This window comes from Equus przewalskii, chromosome 2 (genome assembly GCF_037783145.1).
Source record: "Equus przewalskii isolate Varuska chromosome 2, EquPr2, whole genome shotgun sequence".
NCBI lineage: Eukaryota > Metazoa > Chordata > Mammalia > Perissodactyla > Equidae > Equus > Equus przewalskii.
The window spans coordinates 48,554,679-48,572,998 of record NC_091832.1 but is presented as its reverse complement, the minus strand read 5'-3'; the positions used below and the strand labels follow the sequence as shown (position 1 = coordinate 48,572,998).

Sequence of the window (18,320 nt, the reverse complement as noted above, 5' to 3'; positions counted from 1 at the left end):
ACCCAGGGGCCTCTCCCACACAGCTGAGCCCTTGGTCTCCATTCCACGCTACCTCACATTTCACCTCTTAAGCTCTGCATCCAGCCTGGGCCATGCCCAGCAGCTCTGTCTGCACATGTGTGTTGCACGTGTGTTGCTGCCAGGGCTCTGAGGTGGGTGGAGCCGACACCCTGGGTCCCGTGTGTCTTCCTGGTTGCTTGCTCCTCCCACCTTCCACGGCCGAAAGGGGACGTGGGGAGGTTCCTGCTGGGTCCCTCCCCACCCTGCCCACAGCACGTCTGTCCCTTGCTCATCTTCCTCCCTCTCTTGCTGCTGCTAAGCCCCGAAGCTCCGGATTCCGGGGCCCCTCCCAGGTGAGCATTGACACCTTGGCCATGCTGTCTGCCCATTGTCTTCTCAACTCTCTGACTATTTCTCTGCCGAGCTATCCCTCTGTCTGCTCCCCCCATGCCTCTGCTCATGTGTCTGCCCGTCTACCTGCCCTGGGTCACATCATCATCCTTTTGTGGCTCTGCAGTCGTGGCCCCTGCCCTCCCACCTCCCCGACCCCATCCCCTGCCACCCTCGGGAGGCCCTGACCAGCTCTCTGCCCACCAGCGAGAAGGCGCTGCAGAGCAACCACTTTGAGCTGAGCTTGCGCACCGAGGCCACACAGGGGCTGGTGCTGTGGAGCGGCAAGGCCACAGAGCGGGCCGACTACGTTGCCCTGGCCATTGTGGATGGGCGCCTGCAGCTGGCCTACGACCTGGGCTCCCAGCCCATGGTTCTGCGCTCCACCGTGCCGGTCAACACCAACCGCTGGTTGCGGGTCAGGGCACACAGGTCAGCAGGGAGCCCAGGACACACTGAGAATAGCGGCGGGCGGTGCCTGGACTTGCCCGGCCAGGGCATGCCTGGTCACTCATGGCTAGGGTGGGGGTTTGTGGGGGGTGAGGTCACTGCCAGCAAGGGGGGAGAGACAAGAGGATGTGGGAGCAGCAGCTATGACCAGGAGACTCCTGATCTGACAAGGGAGTCCCCACTCTGCTCAGATGCTGGCTGGGGACATGTTCCTCTGGGCTGAGCCTGGCCATCCTCTCCAGCAAAGTTTGACCCACTTGAGGCCCCCCTGCCCTGGCCACCAGGTACTCTCCTGGGGGTCAGTACTGCCCCATCCTGGCCTCCAGGGGTGACATTTGGTGGTGGTCCCCAGGGCGTGGCACCTGCTAGGAGTCGAGTGAAAGGGATGTGGGGGTCAGGATCTGGAGGTGGTAGGAGGGGCCCTCTGGAGCCACCTGATGGCCTCCTCCCACCCACACCCCCAGGGAACAGAGGGAAGGTTCCCTTCAGGTGGGCAATGAGGCCCCCGTGACCGGCTCCTCCCCACTGGGTGCCACACAGCTGGACACAGATGGAGCCCTGTGGCTGGGTGAGTGTTTTAGGGGGAGGCCATGGTGGGGGCAGCCAAGGGTCTCAGACAGACCCCATCCCCTGGGGCTGGCAACCAAGAGTGGCATCTGAGTTGACCCCATCCAGGACAGCAGATGGGCCGGCCCGGGTAGGGCTGTGTCTCAGCCCCTGCAGTTCCCAGGGTGGGGTAGGGCCAGTCGGCTGGTCACTGGGTCCCCCTGGGCACTGACAGGCCCCAGGTGACTCACCTCGTCATTCTGGTGCCAGCATCCAGGCCTGCCCATCACTGAGTCCCAGCCAGGTGACCTCCCCTCTGACTTCCCTCAGGTGGCTTGGAGAAGCTGCCAGTGGGCCAGGCCCTGCCCAAGGCCTACGGTACGGGCTTCGTGGGCTGCCTGCGGGACGTGGTGGTGGGTCGGCGCCCGCTGCACCTGCTGGAGGACGCCGTCTCCAGGCCGGAGCTCCGGCCCTGTCCCACCCCGTGAGCCGTGCTGCAGCCCACCACCACCCTGCTGTAATTATTTTCTATTTTTGTAAACTCGTTGCTGTTTTGATATGATTTTTTTGCCTGCGTGTTGGCCGGAGGGACTGCTGGCCCAGCTCTGTCCTGTCCAGGCTGGCGGGCTGTGGAGACAGACTCTGTGCCAAGAGATTCAAGGGGACGCAGCAGCATGGAGGGCTCGGCTTGGACAGCAGCCCCAGGAAGCGCCCCTTGGCCTCGCGCCCCCGTGGCCCAGCCCCTCGTGCTGTGTTTCCCTTGTGTGTCCACCTGTGCTGAGCCCTTGTGTCGTACGGCCTGTCGGCAGACTCTACACACATACATCATCCACTTTCCATCTGGCGAGGCCCATGTCCTCAGAGCAGAAGGCGCTGCTGGGGTTTGAGGGGGCCTTTCTAGGTTCCCACTAGAGCTGCTCCTCCCCACCACATGTACTGTGGATGGGTTAGCCTCGAGCTGGGCTGGCCCCTCCCGGGCCTCCTGTGCCAATACTGTGACTTAGAAACAATGTTTCTGTTGGGCCACACCGCGCCCCTCCCTCCAGCTGTGTCCACAAGTCCCAGGGTGCTGGAAAGCAGAGCCCAGGCCCAGGCCTGATTGGGGCACCCTGACTCTCAGCTGGCCGTGCCCGTCCACCCAGCCCCCTTGGACATGGCTGTGTCCCCTCCTGACACCCCAGTTCCCGTGAGGAGCCCCAAGAGGGAGCAGGGCCACTGTGAAACCTGGTTGCATCCATGGCTTGCTGCCTGGGCAGCCAGTGTCCCCGTCTCAAGGACAGACATCCCGACCTGACCACCAATCGGAGTTCGTTATGCACTGTTTTCATCTGACACCTGGGCGGCGGGGCTGTCATCTTCCCTGTCCTGGCACAAGAGCAGCTAAGGACACCACACAGCAAACTCTCCCATTCTGGTGTGAGGGGTGGTTGTCCACGTCCACGAACGACCAGGGGCTGGCCAGGTGTCTGACCGAGGCCAGGGGAGGGGGGCAGGGGTGGCAGAGACATGGCAAAGCCAGCAATGCCTTAAACTGCAACCATGCGTCTCATCGCCTCCCGCCCTGGTCCTGGTGGGGTGGCAGCCCGACCCTCTGCAGTGCCCTCCCACAGCTGGGGCTGATGGGACCCAGAGGCTGGAGGCAGCCCCATATGTCACATTACTAACTCCAGTCTGTGTCTGTGTTAATCACCGTGAAATAAAGTCTGAACACTTTAAAAGAGGAGCTTTTGTCCATCCACACCCGGCACCACTCCCACCAGCCCCCTGGCTGGCTCCTCTCTCCGGTGGCTTCTTGCTGAGATTTGTTGTGTGCGTGGTGCTGGCTTCGAGCTCCCTTAGGCAGCTCTGCATGGAGAAGGGGGCCTGCACTGGGGTGGGGGCTGCATTGGGCAAGGAGACCGCCGCATGCAGTGAATGCAGTTCAGGTGGCCTCCTTGGGGTTGGCAGGCCCCACGTGTGGCCTATGTGTGCCTGCCTGTCTGTGTATCTGTGAGCACAGGGTGGGAAGGGGGCTGTGAGGAGAGGGGGCTGGCTGCACTAAGGGCAGGGAGGGCCTGGGAGGGGGGCATGGGTGGGCTGGGGACGGGAGGGCCTGGGGGGAGCCAGGGGGAGTGTGGGGGTGGCAGGCAGACATTTTCACTGGCCCAGCTGTGAGGGTGGCCATTGGCCCTCCTGATCCAGTGCCCACTTGTCTGAACTGCACCTCCCTCCACAGGCCCAGTGTGGCCACCTCTTGCCCATGTGGTCTGGGGCCAACCATGCGTGGGAGGCAGAATAATGGCCCCCAAAGATGTCCATGTCCTGATCCCCAGAGCCTGTGCGTATGTTACCCTCTGTGAAAAGGGACCTTGCAGATGTGATGAAATGAAGACTCTGACTTTAGAGATGCATTGGGAGACCCTAAGCAGGAGGCTGAGAGTGGTCAGGCCTGTGGAACTGGGAGCCCCTAACAAGGAGCAAGAAAGAAGGGAGGGTTGTGTGGCCTCCTCTTTGGAACTCCTGACTTTTATTAAAGATGACTAAGTGTTCTTTTTTGATTTTGTGTTAATAGGAAAAATCACAAAATGAAAATAAGAAAACAGAAAACAGCCACAAGCTCAGCCCCCAGGTGACCCGTCAGGCCCGAGGCATTTGCTTTCTCATCCCTTATTTGTTAGCCTGCTTGTTCAGGGGTTGCGTGTGCAGTGGTTGCTGTGTGTCAGGCAGCTGTGAGGTGCTGGGACCCAGGGTGGGGGGTGGGGGGCGGGGATAAGCAGGTGACAGTGAGTGCAGGGGACGGGGGCAGGACTAGCCTGGGGCTCCAGGAAAGGTCTAGGAAAAACTCAAACCCAGACCTGAAGGATGTTGCTGGAGCGAGGGTGTGAAGGCCTGAGGACGGCAGGAGGCGACTGTCCATCAGTGCAAGGGCCCTGAGCTGGACAGAGGGTGCTCTGGGCAGAAAAAGGAAGTGCAGGGCCAGCCTCAGCAGCTGGGGGCCAGGGCACATGCCCGAGAGCTTGTTGGTGAGGGTGGTAGGAACTGGACGGAGATGGGGAAGGCAGATCCCTTGGGGCCTCGTGGGCCAGGAAGAGGGCCTGGGGGCCTGCTTGAAGAGCTGCAGGAAGCTCCTGGAGGAGTTTAAGCAGGAGTTGGTGGGACAGAGCAAAGGAGAGAAGGGAGGGGTTTGGGGTAGAACGGATGATTGGCCTGTGCTGCGTTAGACTTGCTGGGAGAGGCCCTAATGGAGATGAGGTGTGGCTGGAGCACCTGGGTGTGATGCATCTGGAGGGGCTGGGGTCCAGGAGCTGAGAGCCACCTGAGTGGTCTCCAGAGACCCCAGGGCACTGGTGGAGGGAGGGCTGAGGCCCTGCAGTAAGGGAGCAGCTGGGCTCAGCTGAGTGCTGAGTGAGGGGAGAAGAGGCCCCCACGCTGGGAGGAAGGTGAAGGTGGAACGGCGAGGCTGGGAGGACCAGGACAGGGTGCCCATGCTTCCAGAAGGAGGAGGGACTCTTGGGGCAACTGCTTCTGAAGATCAGGACCCTCAGGTGGCCGGGAGAGAGGTGACCTGGGTGAGTGGGAGAGGAGGAGCTGTGGGCACAGCAGTGGTGGGTGGGATTTGGGGTCAGGGGTTGGAAGCAGCAGCAGGTTGCATGCCAGGTGCACCATACTGAAAACGCAGCGGGAGAGGCTGGGCAGGAGAGCCCAAGTGAGGAAGGGTGGTGCCCCCCAGGGACAGGCTCAGGAAAGGTGGTTTGGCCAGTGGGGCAGAGAGGAGAAAGTGATTGTGGCTGTGGGCCCAGGAGACAAGCAAGCCTGGTGGGGAGGCCAACTTTGAGGAGCAGTTGTCTCAAGAGCAAAGGCCCTAAGGCCAAACGAGGTGTCAGGTCTCAGGAAGTGGGGAGACTCCAGCGAGGGTGGTGGAGGCAGGGAGAGAGGGAGGCAGCCCAGGTGGAAGGGGTCAGAGGGAAAACCCGGGGTCCACCCTCCCACCTTCGCCGCTCTGGGGCCTCCGGGAGCGCGGGGTGGGCCTGTTCCGACCCCTCCCCACCCCAGCTGCAGGGAGCGCAGCCCGCTCCCCTCCATTACAGAGGCGGCGCCTAGAGATTCTTGGAAGGAAGGCGCCCTGACGGAGCAGGACCACCGACCCGTGTTAATCGCTTTGACGCTCCACTGCGGAGGCGGCGGATAGCCGGGCTGGTGGCCACTCCGACCGAGCCGCGCGTGCGCAGCCCTTGGGGCTATAACTGGGCTCCCTCGAAAATTTCGCTTTTATCCCAACTTCCGAGCGCGTCAGGCAGGCGTGGGCGCGGCGCCTTTAAGGAGGCCGGGGGCGGGGCCCGCGGTGGGCGGGGGCCTGGGGGCGGGGCCCGCGGTCGGCGGGGCCCGCGGTGGGCGGGGCCTCCTCGGAGCGCCTCGAGGGCGCGGCCGCCTGGACCGGCTAAAGAGCGGCGCGGAGCAGACATGACCTCGCGCAGGTGAGCCCGACGTCGCGACCCCGGGGGATATGCTTCGGGCCGCCGGCCACCGGCCGCCGGCGCGGGGCGTGGAAGAGATGCGGCCCGGGACGTCTCCTCGCTCCGCCGGGCGCCCCCTAAGCCTACCGTCCTGACACCGGCCCCCTCCAGGCTAGGGCTGGACGCCTGGGTCCCGGGCCCGCGAGACCCGGCCTCACTCAGGCGGGTGGAAAGGACTTTTTCAGATCGAGGGCCGGGGCTGGGTGAAGGTCAGAAGTACTCTGACCCTAGGGAGCAGATTGTGCCCTGCAGGTGGGTGGGTGGTGGTGGCTGGAGCCTAGAGTGGGCAGTAAGTGTCAGGACAGTGGTAGACCCTCCCTCTCTCCTTCCCCTGGACTCCTTGCTCTGCTCCAGGCTCCCTTTGGGCACCAGAGATGAGTGGCATGTGGCAGGGGCACCCCTCCCTTCCCTAGGCCTGAAACCCGGGGCGGCAGGAGGCAGTCTAGTCCCCGCTCTAGACTTGGCTCCTTGCCCCTGCCTGCCTGCGAGGACCAGTCCACCTCCAGACCCTCCTGAGGGCCAGGTTTAGGAGGCAACCTCCCTGGCAGGGATGTGTGTGAGAGCTTCCTGCCTCCGTGGGGAGGAAAGTGGAAGTGTGACAGGAACTGGGCACGTCCTGCCCTTTCTGCCGGCCCGACTCTCTGGGTGTGTGCACACGCGTGGGAGCTCAGACTTCAGTGTGCATGTGGATGTCAGTGGGGAACCACACAGCTGTGAGACACATGGCACATTCAGAACACCCCCACTGAGGCTCGGTGAGCCAGAGGTCACAGGAGGGGTCATCCTATGACCCCGAGTGACCCCCTAGATCAGGGAGGGCAAGGACTAGGTCTGATTTGCAGGGCCCACAGGGCTTCTCCCTGCCTGAGCCGGGTCCTCAGCCCAGAGACCTCTGCCTCTACCTTCTGCCAGCAGCGCCTCCGCGGTGAGGGTGCCAGGTCCTACGAGGTGTGCTGAGCAGGCAAGCAGACACAGTGGCCTCGGCAGGGTCCTGGGCCCTCAGACTCAGGAATAGTCAGGAGGTGAGTTGGGTCTCTAGGAACCTGCCAGGCCCAAAGTTTAACATCCAGCCAGAACTGAGGGAGGAGGGGATTTTGGGGTCTGGTTGGAGTGACCCCTCAGGCTTCCCTTGGCCTCACTCTTCTTTGTCTCCTGGGCAGGTTCTGGCATTCAGAGAAGGCCGTGTCCATGTCACGTGCATGTGACCCTGGGCCAACCTGGGAAAGCCCCGGGTGGGGCTCTGCCGGCCCTCGCCAACCCCTCCCGGCCCCACCCTGGGATGACCATCTGGACTGTCACTCCTCCGGCCCCTGGGCCCCTGCCCACACCCCTATCAGGCCTGGGCAGGCCCAACCAAATAAAGCTCATCCCCCCATGCCCGCCCCCACCCAGGGCCCCTTCCTGTGGCCCTGTGGTTTGTGGGTCAACGGGCGCCTCTGTGAGCACCTCTCGCCCCAGGGCTCTGGTGTTGTGGCACAGGGCTGGGCGCAGGTCCTGCCTAGCTCCATGGTGGGTACCTGGAGGGGCTGGTCCTGTGGGGGCCTGCTGAGCCCCTCAGGCTCCTCTCTCTCCCAGGTTTGGAGAAGAAAAGGTGTCTGATTAATCTGGTCCTATCCAGTCAGAACCAACCCTGGTTGAGCCTCCTCTGGGACCGGGAGGGCCAGGCCTTGAGCCGAGGGGCAGGGTGATAGGGAAGGACACCACCTGCGCTTTGGGGCCCTCAGCCCTGGAATTCCAACCCGGGACCCTTCTCTACTGGCCTGTGTGGCTCCCGCTGTCATGGAAGCGTCTCCCCTCAGGCGTGTCCAGCCTCATAGCATGTGTGTGTGAGTGTGTTGACAGGCTGTTTATGTGTCTCTCAGGGTTGGAGCTCTGCCATCTACAGATGGGACACCAAGGCCATGGAGGGACTGGACCCAGAGGCCACTCTGGGTTCAGGATGATCTCATAGGTGACCTGGGCTATCCTGGGCTCCTGAGCACTGACTGGGCTCAGCGGTCCTTGAGATGCCCAGGCCATTAGATCTACTGGGGGCCCTGTATGCCCTGTCCACCCCACCTGACCCCTCTTCCGGGCCATCCTGGCCATAGGCCACAGCAGAGGTCACCAGGGCAGAGCTGAGTCACTGACCTACCACGGAGCAGGGAGCCTTTCCGCACAGGTGACCCTGGGCCCTGGCACAGAGCAGGTGTGGGCATTGGAGACAGGGACCCAGAGTCTCTACCTTCTCCCCACCCCTCAGCCAGGGGCAGCAAGCCACACTGCCCTGCAGGGCACCAGGCTCCACCTCCAGGCCTGGTAGGGGGCTATGAGGCCCCACCTCGGCCTGGGACTGTGGGAGGGCGGTGGCGCGAGCTGCTGCAGCCTTTCAGGACGCCCCACCCCCGGAGATTTCCACCTGATAGACCCAGTGGCAGTTTGTGGGGAGGAGAGGGGATGGAAAGTATGATTGAGAGTCCCCGAAAGGACAAACAAGGTGCCCTTCACCCCTCTCTGCGGCTTTGATCAGGGCCTCCATCCTCTGCCCTGCCCCTGCACTCTGGGCATTGCCCATCTTGGACTGGAGTCTGAGGCTGCTGGGGCTGGGGGGAGGGGGCATCTGGGCACAGGATGTGGTTCAGCAGGTGTCAGAAGCCTTCTTCTGAGTTCCAGCACCCCCCGACCTGCAGCGTCCCAGCACGGGTCCAGGGATGGCACAAAGCCATCACCCTCTTCCTGGTGGCCCTGCCTGCTCTCCTGTGACTGGCTCTGGAGGTCACCATGTGGCAGCTCCTCCACCAGGAAGCCCTCTCTGGCAGCCTCATCTACTGGACACTCAACCAAAATTGCCCCCAGGTCCGGCTCCCCTGTGAGCCAGAGTGAGAGGGAGCTCGAGACACCAGGCCCAAACCATGCTCAGGAGGTGCCTGGCTGGCAGCACCCCCCTCCCCCCAGGGAGAGCGTGGACAGGAGTGTTGCTCACACTAGGTGGCCCTAGACAGGTCATCTGAGCTTCTGGGCCTATGCGAACTAGTTCGTGGATCCCGGGGGTACATTGAGGTCAGAACAGAGCCTGTCCTCATGGGGTCTTAGGCTTGGTGATGAAGTCACAGGATGACAGACAAACACAGAAGTGTGACACACCTATCTGCTGTTAGCAAGTGCCACACGTGGACACTCGGCACGGCAAGGGGGCCACAGTGTCAGCCAGGAGGGCATCTTGGGAAATATGAGCTGAGGGTGAGGGGGCATGAGCTGTGCCCCAGAAGGCCAGCTGGAGGTGGCCAGACAAGGGTGAGGTCAGTGAACAGAGAGAACAGGAGGATTTCCAGTGATGAGTCCACGAGGCATGTGTGTGCTGAGAGGCACAGAGGGCCACTGGCGAGCTTTAAGCAACTGTGATGTGCATTTCCTGAGACTCCCTCTGTCTGCCATGGCTTGGCTCTAGGGTCAAGGGTGAGGCCCTGGAACTGACAGTCCAGGCGAGAGCTGGCGGGCGCTGGCCGGCGGGGAAGTGGTTCTGGGTGCGTTTGGAAGGTAGGACATGAGGTGCCAATGGACTGGGTGCTGGTGCCGGGAAGCAGAGAGGTTGCAGGGAGGGACCCGAGCACTGGTGAGCGCGGCTCCCTTCACTGAGCGAGGATGATGCGGAACAGGCTTGGGGCATTTTCAGGAGTTTTGAATTTTGCAAACATTAAGATGGAGATGCTGCTGCCTTTCCAAACAGATGCTGAGAAGAGTCGTGTCTGAGTCTGAAGCTCAGAGCCCAAGTGGGGCTGGAGGCATAGATAGCGTGTGGATGTGTAGACGTTTTGGGCACAGGTGGGGGGCTCCGGCACTGAGGGCTTAGAAGGAGGAGGAGAAGGAAGGCCTGGCCAGGGAGGCAGAAAACCAGGGAACATGGTGTGCTGCCGAGGACAAGCTAGTGATGAACATTTCTAGGAGGTGTGGCTACCTGTGTCACCCGCTGCTGGGGACCAAGGGCTGACCACTGCCCCGGGAGGCAGATGAAGACCCTGAGAGCTGAGGTCTCAGTGGGGCTGGAGGGCAGAGGGGAACAGGTCTGTGAGGACCCCGGCGAGGCAGGTAGTCAGGCAGTGTTGACCGGCACAGACCAGGAGAACCTTCTGTGATGATGGAAAAGATTCCTACCTGCACTGTCAACAGCCACGTGTGGCTTTTCACAATGGAATGTGGCCAGTGTGGCCGAGAAACGGGAATTTTTATTTTGTTGAATTTTAATGCATTTACAGTTACATCCCACGCACACCACGGGTTGGACCCATGCTGCGTTGGACCATGCTGGTATAGACCAAGCACAGAAGTCTCCTTGGAGGGGTCAGGATGGGAGCTGAAGGCAGGGGAGGCCTGAGAGGGAGCGGGGGGACCTGGAGGGAGAAGGGTCCAGGGCTGCTTTCAACAGGAGATGTGATCTGATCGCTGTTCTAGAAAGATGTCTGTGGGGACAGGATCGTCCTTGTTCCCATCCCGCTAGTCAGTGTGGTGGGAGGGTGGGCCCACGGCCCACCCAGAGCACAGCCGCCCCCACCCCATCGGTGCCCAGGTTATGACTGCAGACAACCGGTGGGGCCGGGGGGTGCTGCAAGGCAGCAGAGGTGGAGTCGGGGCCCTGGCTTCTTGCTAACACAGGATCTCTGGCCCCCACTGTGTGTCCTGTATGTGGTGACCAGGAGATGTCCCCGCCCCTCCCGCGGTGACTCTTCAGTGCCTGAGGTAGATGAGTTGCAGAGTGACGGTGTTACCACTGGAGGATGGTGAAGCGGCAGAGGCTGGGGGAGCCTCTCCTTCCTTGTTCCTCCCTCGTCCCTTCTTGCTGACACCCTGAGACACTCTGGGGCTCCACGTGCAAGTTAATCCTGGGCCCAGAAATTCCCGCCCTGAGGGCAGGGGACACACTGGGACAGCAGCCACCAGGGCACAGAGAGCACAGTTATCTCAGACAGGGGCTCCTGTGTAGCCTGATGGGGGGCCCCGTGGACTATCCTCCATCTCGTGTGGAGGCTGTGATTTGCTGATGGGCTGTGAGGGGAGCAAGGGAGCCCCACGTGACTCTGGGGGACTCCTAGGGCCTTTGGCCAAGCTGGGAGGCCCTTGAGGGGAGAGGAAGAACAGGCACAGAGAGTGGAGTGTCTGTGTGACACTGGAGGGGTCTGCCCCCACCTCCAACCCGCCTGTGTCCCCGGACCCCAGCCCCACCTCCCTCCCCATGACTTCAGACCCTATGGTCACTGCCGGTGGAAGGTTGTGAGTTGGGGGCCGCCCACAACAGGTGTCGTGGGTGTTTGCCACTGAAACGTTGACAGAGGTTGGGTGTGGGTCAGGGTGGGGCGCAGAGTGCTCAGCATCCCCCCGGCTCTCTGCGGTCACCGACTTGCTGTCCCCATTCCAGGTGGTTTCACCCCAACATTGGCGGGGTCGAGGCGGAGCAGCTGCTCCTGTCCCAGGGCCAGCACGGGAGCTTCCTGGCCAGACCCAGCAGGAGCTGTCCCGGGGGCTTCACACTGTCTGTCAGGTGGGTGGTGCCATGGCCAGGCGTGGACAGTCTGCGGTCCCAGGAGGCCTCAAAGGGTCTGAGCACCCTCAGCTGCAGGCGCAGGTGGGGATCAGGCTCCCCAGTCCTCCCAGAGGGGTGGTGGGCAGCATCCTGGGCAGCGAGGACCCTGCTGGCAGCTGGATGCCCAGAGTCTGGTTTTTGTGGGGGTGGGAGTCCAGCATTCCAGGCCAGGTGGCCCTGGGCTTCAGGAGGGCTCTGTGAGGTGGGGCGTAGGCAGGACCTCTGAGGGGTCTGGTGGGGCGGGCAGGGGACCTCAACGGCTGTGATTGTGCTCCTGTCTCCTGGGGATGCTGCACACTGCTGCCCACTGGGGATCTGGCCAGAGCCCACAGAAGGGCCATTGTGTGGGGAGGAGGGGCAGGGAGGGGCTGCAGCCAGCATAGTGGACAGCTGGACCTATGTCTGCCCTGGATGGGGAGGTGTCAGTCTGTGAGCAGCAGTGGTGGTCTGGGCAAGGGGCTTCCAGAGGGCTCTAGATTTTCCCAGGTTCTCTGCTAAACCCAAGGCAGCAGGTGGGGCTGAGGTTAGCCTCAGGATGGACTTCCCTCACCTTGGGGCTTTCAGGCCACACTGTGGGCCTGGGGGAAGCTCTCTTGGGGGCCCTGTTCCAGTAGTCCGGAGCCCCTGGACAGGTGGTCTGGGGTAAGGCAGAGCCCGTCATGGAGGGCGGCCCTAGCCTCCGCCTCCAGGCCAAGGGAGAGTCAGGCGTATGGCCTGCAAGGCCAGTGCTGGCTGCCCAAGGGGCAGTGTGGGTGGGTACCCACCACCCAGGTGGGGCCTGCCCCTTGGCTGGACCTGGAGCTGCTGTGGGAGGGCCTGGCCTTGGCGCTGTTCCTGGCATGGGATCTGCAGAGGTGGAGACCTCAGGGCAGGGAAAGCCCAGGGACTGTTCCGGAAGCTGAGGATGGTGATGGGAAGAGGCGGCTGGTGGGAGCAAGGCCCCAACGCCAGCTGGCGCACCGCCCTCCCAGGCGCCACGACGAGGTGACCCACATTAAGATCCAGAACACGGGTGACTACTATGACCTGTATGGAGGAGAGAAGTTCGCGACGCTGGCAGAGCTGGTGCAGCACTACATGGACCAGCGCGGGGGACTGCTCCGCGAGCGCAGCGGGGCCCCCGTCGAGCTGCGACACCCGCTGGGCTGCCAGGACCCCACGACCGAACGGTGAGCGGCTGGCGTCCACGTCTGGCCAGCGTCTATTTGTCGGCGTATGTGCATATGTCCGCGGGGGCGGGGCCTGCGACGTGTCGCGGCCCCCCGGCTCAGGGTCGGGACTGGGCAGAGCTGCGGCACAGCTGAGGGGACTTGCACCCCTCCCCTGGGTTCTGGGCCTCGTTTTTTCCAGGTCCTGGCACCGCAGGGGTGGGAGTGGGGCAGGAACCCTGCGGGCAGTCTCACCCCTGCCCTCCCGGGCTGGTGACCTGGGGTGAACAGGCCCCTCCAGCCTCGGTTTCCCCCTCAGCACCTGAGAGAAGCGGGTGGGCTGGTCTGGGGAGGCGGTTCTGCCCTCCTTGCGAGGACCATGCTGCCACCTGGTGGCCGCCCCAGCCACACAGAGCCCGCCTGTCCCGCCTCCTGCGGGCTCCTGGGTCCTTGAAGGTCAGAGAGGTGGGCAGGGCAGACCAGGCCAGCCGGGTGAGGGTGCTGCCTGGGCCCCCGAGTCTGGGTGGGTCTGTTTTTCTGTCTCTGTGTCTGTGTCTTAATGTCTGTCTCGGAGCCTCTGGCTGCATGTAGGTCTGTGCCCCTCACCTGGCCAGGCTGCTGCCCCCAGTCTCACCTGTGCTCCCTGCCCCACTGCCCTGGCCAGGTGGTACCATGGGCACCTGTCTGGCAAGGAGGCTGAGAAGCTGCTGATGGAGAAGGGACGTCCAGGCAGCTTCCTGGTGCGGGAGAGTCAGAGCAAGCCTGGGGACTTTGTGCTGTCGGTGCTCACACAGCAGCCGGACAAGGCTGACCGCCGGCCTCGGGTCACTCACGTCATGATTCACTTCCAGGTGGGAGGCTGTGGCGGGGTGGGGGTGTGACTCGAGAGGTGGTGGCCAGGCCCCTCACTGCCACCTCCACCCCACAGCCAGACGGGAAGTTCGACGTGGGGGGTGGGGAGCAGTTCCACACTCTTGGAGACCTGGTCGAGCGCTACAGGAAGAACCCCATGGTGGAGAAGTCGGGGGCCGTGGTGCATCTCAAGCAGGTATGCCTCGCGTGGCCCTTGGGATCCAGAGTGGGCTTCTCCCCCTGGGGGGGCCCCCAGGACACAGGCACAGCCCTACCCAGGAGAAAGGGCACCAGGCAGTGCCGGGGCAGTGGCCCTGGGGCGGCCGACGGGAAGAGTGTGGGACAGGGCTGCTGCCCCTAGGGGAGGGCACTGTGTGGTCTGTGGGGTCCTGCTGAGCTTGGACCGGGCCTCTCCCTGCAGCCCCTCAAGGCCACGAGGATCAATGCCGCAAGCATCGAGAACCGCGTGCAGGAGCTCAGTAAGACTACAGAAGCCACCGAGAAGGCCAAGCAGGGCTTCTGGGAGGAGTTTGAGGTGCCTGCCTGCTGCCCATCCCCCCAGACTCCTGTCCTCTGGGGCTAGGGCGAGGGCCAGCGGAGGGCTGCAAGCCGGGAGGGGTCGGTGCGGAGGGCTCTGGGGAGGGCTGGGCCTCCGGCTGACCCTCCGCTTCCTCAGATGCTGCAGCAGCAGGAATGCCGGCTCCTGTTTCCCCGGAAGGAGGGACAGCGGCCAGAGAACAAGCCCAAGAATCGCTACAAGAACATCCTCCCCTGTGAGGGCTGGGTTGGGGCCGTGTGGGGCCCCACCCCCCACATGCAGGCCCATCTGCCAGGGCGGGCTTGAGGGTGGAAGCAGGGGGCTGTATCCCACCATGGTGTGATGTTCCCTCTTGCACATGCAGGGCCCCTTCCTCCTCGTCTCTGCTCCCCACCGGGTCGGTGGGTAAGGAGGCAGGGAAGCCATGAGCTTCCCGCTTCCCTGGAGAGCTGAGTGGCATCTTACCTTTCCCAGTTGACACCACCCGTGTTGCCCTGCATGACGTGGACCGCAGCGTCCCTGGAGCTGACTACATCAACGCCAACTACATCAGGGTGCGTGTGCATGGGGCAGGTACACACGTGGGCTGGCATGGATCAAACAGGACATCTTGAGCCATGTCTGGCCACACACCAGTCACCCTGTCCCCCTGTCATGAGTCTGGAGCTCCTGCTGGCAAGCCTAGGAAGAGCCAGGACCCCCAGTGATCCATGGACCCTGGCAGGACAGTAGATACTCATGGGGGGAGGGGGGTGCAGCAGTCCCCCAGGGGGTCCTCAGAGTGGACTGGACTAAGTATTGGTCCTAAGCACCCTCAGCCTGGGGTGGGAGGGGCTATGTGCCAGCCCCTCCCCCCACCCACCCCTGCCCTGGGACTACTTTGCGTATCATTGGCCTCCATTTGCTTCTGTTCTCTGGCATTTTAATTCCTGGAAACAGCAAGCAGTTAATCCTCACCCACTTCCAGAGTGACCCAGAGGAGAAGCCAGGCCATGGACTGGGCAAGGTGTACATCGCTACCCAGGGGTGTCTGCAGACCACAGTGGCTGCCTTCTGGGCCATGGTGCACCAGGAGAACACACGGGTCATCGTCATGACCACCAGGGAGGTGGAACGAGGCCGGGTAGGAGTGTGGGCTCGTCCCCTTGTGTGCTCACCTGGACTTGTGTCAGTGGCTGGCCGAGCCTTGCTTCTTCAGTCTTTGGGACCTAGGGGAGTGGGGAGGGCCCTGGAGAGCCCTGTGTGTGCCTGTGCATGCTTGTGCCCCTGCAGGGCACAGGGGCGAGGGTATTGGTGGTCTCCCAGCACGGCTGATGCAGTGCACCCACCCCCCAGAACAAGTGTTTCCGATACTGGCCCCAGCTACATGACAGCCAAGAGTATGGCCGTGTGTGTGTGTGCAGTATGGCTGAGTACCAGGCCCAGGGCTACTGTGTGCGGGAGTTGCAGGTGTGGCGGCCAGACCAGGTAAGCCTGGAGGGCAGCAAGACATGAGGGGCCTGGGTCAGAGTGGTCGGGAAGTTCCCAGTCCACACTGGGGGTGAGGCGGCCCCATCCTGGGAGAACCCTACTTGGCTCCACCCAAACCCACTGGCCTTGGTGGCTTCCATGTCCCTCAGCTCAGTGGGCACAGTCCTGGCCTGGGCTCTGCTGGGCAGTGTATACAGGTGGGCCGCATTCTCAACCCCAGGCTCTAGGTCCCAGGTGCCTGGCTCCAGGGTGGCCTCAGGCCCCCATCGTCTCTGCCTGTGCAGTGTCCCCGTGGGCCATCTCCTGTGTATGCCAGTGATGCCTGTTTCTGTCCCAGGCACAGATCCCTCCCCCAGGTCCCCTAAGCCTAACCACCTGGGGGTCCTGCAGGCCCCTCACATTTGGCCCCACCCAAATGGAACTCACTGACCCTGAAGCCTGCGTCGTCTCCCCATGCTCTCCCTTCCCTTCCCCAGGCTCCTGAGCCACCTGGGGTCATCTGGGGGCCCCCAAGCCCTGAATCCCATCTCTTCCTCCCACCCCCTCCTCGGCCTTGGCCTTGCTGGTCACTTCTGGCAAACTGTGCAGCCCCGGCCTGCCTCTTCCCAGTTCATTCCCTGCGCCCCTCCCACCGCGGGGTCACCGCAGTGCCGGCCACTCTGACCCCTCGCGGGTCCCACCTGGGCGCTGCCCAGACGGCCTTGCCCCGCTCACCAGCCCTCCCTGCCAGGAAGAGCCGCCGCGCGCGGTGAAGCACTACCAGTACTTCAGCTGGCCGGACCACGGGGTCCCGGCCGAGCCCGCCGGCGTCCTTGGCTTCCTGGACGAGGTGAACCGGGCCCAGAGCAGCATGCCCGGGGCCGGACCCATGGTGGTGCACTGCAGGTGCGGCCGGGGCGGGGCCACGCGAGGCCGTGCCTCGAGAGGGTGGGCCTCCGGGCAGGCCTGGGCCTCGTCCAGTGCACTCGCCACAGGCCTCCTGGTCCGTCCCCACAGCGCCGGCATCGGACGCACAGGCACCATCATCGTGATTGACATCCTGGTGGACGTCATCCGCAGGCAAGGTGAGCCACCCCGCCCCTCCCGCCTAGCCCCGTTTCTCCCTCCCTGCCGGCCCCGCCCCTCCCTAAGCGCGCTGGTCCTCAGGGCTGGACTGCGACATCGACGTCCCCACAACGATTCAGCTGGTGCGGCGGCAGCGCTCGGGGATGGTGCAGACCGAGGCGCAGTACAAGTTCGTGTACCTGGCGCTGCAGCGGTACATCCAGGGCGAGCAGCTGCGCCTGCGCGAGCAGGTGGGGGCGGGGCCGGGCCGGGGCGGGGCCTGCAGGGGCGGCTCCGAGGTGACCGGCGGCCCCTCCCCGCAGCGCGCCCGGCCGGAGGAGCCCGACTACCTGAACGTGGGCTCCGCGCCCGCCGACCCCCACAGCAGCCCGGCACCCGCGCCGATCCGGGCGCCCGCCACGTGAGTGGGGCGTCGGAGGGCGGGACGGGCCCAGGGCCTGGAGCAGCGGGGCGCGGCCCGCCGATGGAGGGCGCGCCCGGGGTGGGGAGCGCGTGGCCTGGGGCGCGGGGGCGCGGCCTAGAAGTCGGGGGTGCGGCCGCGACACCGCGCGTGCGCGTCCCCGAACCCCGTGTCCACCCTCAGGACCCCCGAGCCCTCCGGCGGCGTGTACGAGAACCTGCCCGGCCTCGGGCGGTGAGGGCCCCGCGCCCCGGCAGGGCTGGAGCCGCGCGAGGAGGGAGCGTCCAGCAAGGCCGGCCCTCGCGTTCCTCGCAAGGACTGTCTTAAGACAGTTCTGACCGGAGCTCGTCCCGGAGTCGCCGCTCAGACACTCTCGACCAGGCCTGGACGCCTAGAGATGAGGGCGGGGTGCAGTCTCGAGACCCGGGTGTCCCTGCTGCTCCTGGGGCTCCCAGGTGAGGGTACAGGAGGGCAGGCAGGGCTGTCGCTGTCTCTTTGTGGGAGGCCACCAATGACTACCTGCACAATGCAGTGACCACGTGTGACCTTATGTGTGCTACGAGGCTGAATGACCAGCAAGCAGGTGGCCAGTCTGCGCTTGACCTCACTGCAGCCGCCAGTGCTTGTGCTTGGCTCCCCTGCATCCTGTGCACACCCCCTTCAGAGCTGCTCCTCAGCGCTGCCCACAGGTCTGCGATGTGGTCCAGGCAGTGGCTCAGTCATTGCCATGTCCAGGCCAGGCCCATGTCTTCTCATTGCTGTCACATGAGGTTAAATGCTTGTGGAATGAGGGAATTTGTGAGATGCTCATGTGACTGTGTGTACAGCCTCACGTTGGTCTTGCCGGTAACAAGGGTGAGGCTCCATGTGTGCATGACTGGTGTGTGATGGGTGTGATGTCACTGGCACGTGCTCCATGGTCACACCCCACCATCACGGTGGCCCTGTGGCTTTGTGGTGTTCTAAGTAAAATACCCTGTTCTCAGTTTTGTGTCTTTGTTGGGGCTTGGGGCAAGAGTGTGTGTGGTCCCCTCAACTGGGCCCAGCTTCTCCAGGGTCTCCCCTAGCCCTGCAGCCCCAGCCAGAGTCCCGGCTGGTTGGAGCAGGAAGTCGTGGGCTCTGGGGCAAGGGATGCCGAGGCTGAGCCCTGTGTGAGCCCAAACTGGTTGGGCCTTTCTTGGCCACGCCAACCCGGCAGTGCAAGATTCCTGGGGCTGGAAGCAGAACCAGTCCAGGGCCGGGGCCAGGGGGAGGGGTCAGGACTCCTGCCCATCCCTCGTGATGCTGCACTTTGCCTCTTCACCACCCAGGCCCAGCCTAGGGGGCCAGCCAGAGCCCTCTGCTTCTGTGCAGTGGCTGTGGGCCTTGGTTCCCAGGGTGCATGGGCTCCACCGCTCTCCAGTCAGGGTTCCCA

The 18,320-nt window shown here is 63.7% G+C and overlaps 2 protein-coding genes across 29 annotated transcripts in view; both read left to right on the top strand.

Annotated features, from left to right (window-relative positions):
• The window catches only part of AGRN (agrin), a 34,277-nt gene extending 31,173 nt beyond the window's left edge, over positions 1-3,104 (top strand). For 13 of the 20 annotated variants that reach the window (XM_070606166.1, XM_070606159.1, XM_070606149.1 and 10 more), the window contains 4 exons: positions 321-353; positions 598-822; positions 1,305-1,408; positions 1,717-3,104. In XM_070606166.1, the coding sequence (XP_070462267.1) occupies positions 321-353; positions 598-822; positions 1,305-1,408; positions 1,717-1,874 (520 nt within the window). In that variant the 3' untranslated portion in view covers positions 1,875-3,104. The remainder of the gene's footprint in view (positions 1-320; positions 354-597; positions 823-1,304; positions 1,409-1,716) is intronic. The other 7 variants (XM_070606184.1, XM_070606177.1, XM_070606141.1 and 4 more) reach the window with 1 other exon arrangement.
• A 2,601-nt stretch (positions 3,105-5,705) lies between these two features.
• Positions 5,706-17,891, top strand: LOC103558567 (tyrosine-protein phosphatase non-receptor type 11-like). 9 transcript variants are annotated; one of them, XM_070605644.1, is made up of 16 exons: positions 5,815-5,840; positions 6,795-6,901; positions 11,269-11,391; positions 12,405-12,602; positions 13,246-13,432; positions 13,510-13,629; positions 13,855-13,968; positions 14,110-14,206; positions 14,446-14,525; positions 14,939-15,094; positions 15,307-15,438; positions 16,172-16,326; positions 16,438-16,505; positions 16,588-16,736; positions 16,809-16,906; positions 17,090-17,891. In XM_070605644.1, the coding sequence occupies exons 4-16, from the start codon at positions 12,511-12,513 to the stop codon at positions 17,142-17,144; spliced, it is 1,503 nt and encodes a 500-aa protein (XP_070461745.1). In that variant the 5' UTR covers positions 5,815-5,840; positions 6,795-6,901; positions 11,269-11,391; positions 12,405-12,510; the 3' UTR covers positions 17,145-17,891. The 9 variants fall into 9 exon arrangements, 8 of the variants coding, with proteins under 8 accessions (XP_070461709.1, XP_070461694.1, XP_070461699.1 ...); XM_070605635.1 differs by having other exon boundaries at positions 5,817-5,840; positions 13,514-13,629; positions 14,911-15,094; XM_070605608.1 differs by lacking the exon at positions 6,795-6,901 and having other exon boundaries at positions 5,706-5,840.
• Positions 17,892-18,320: the final 429 nt, after the last annotated feature.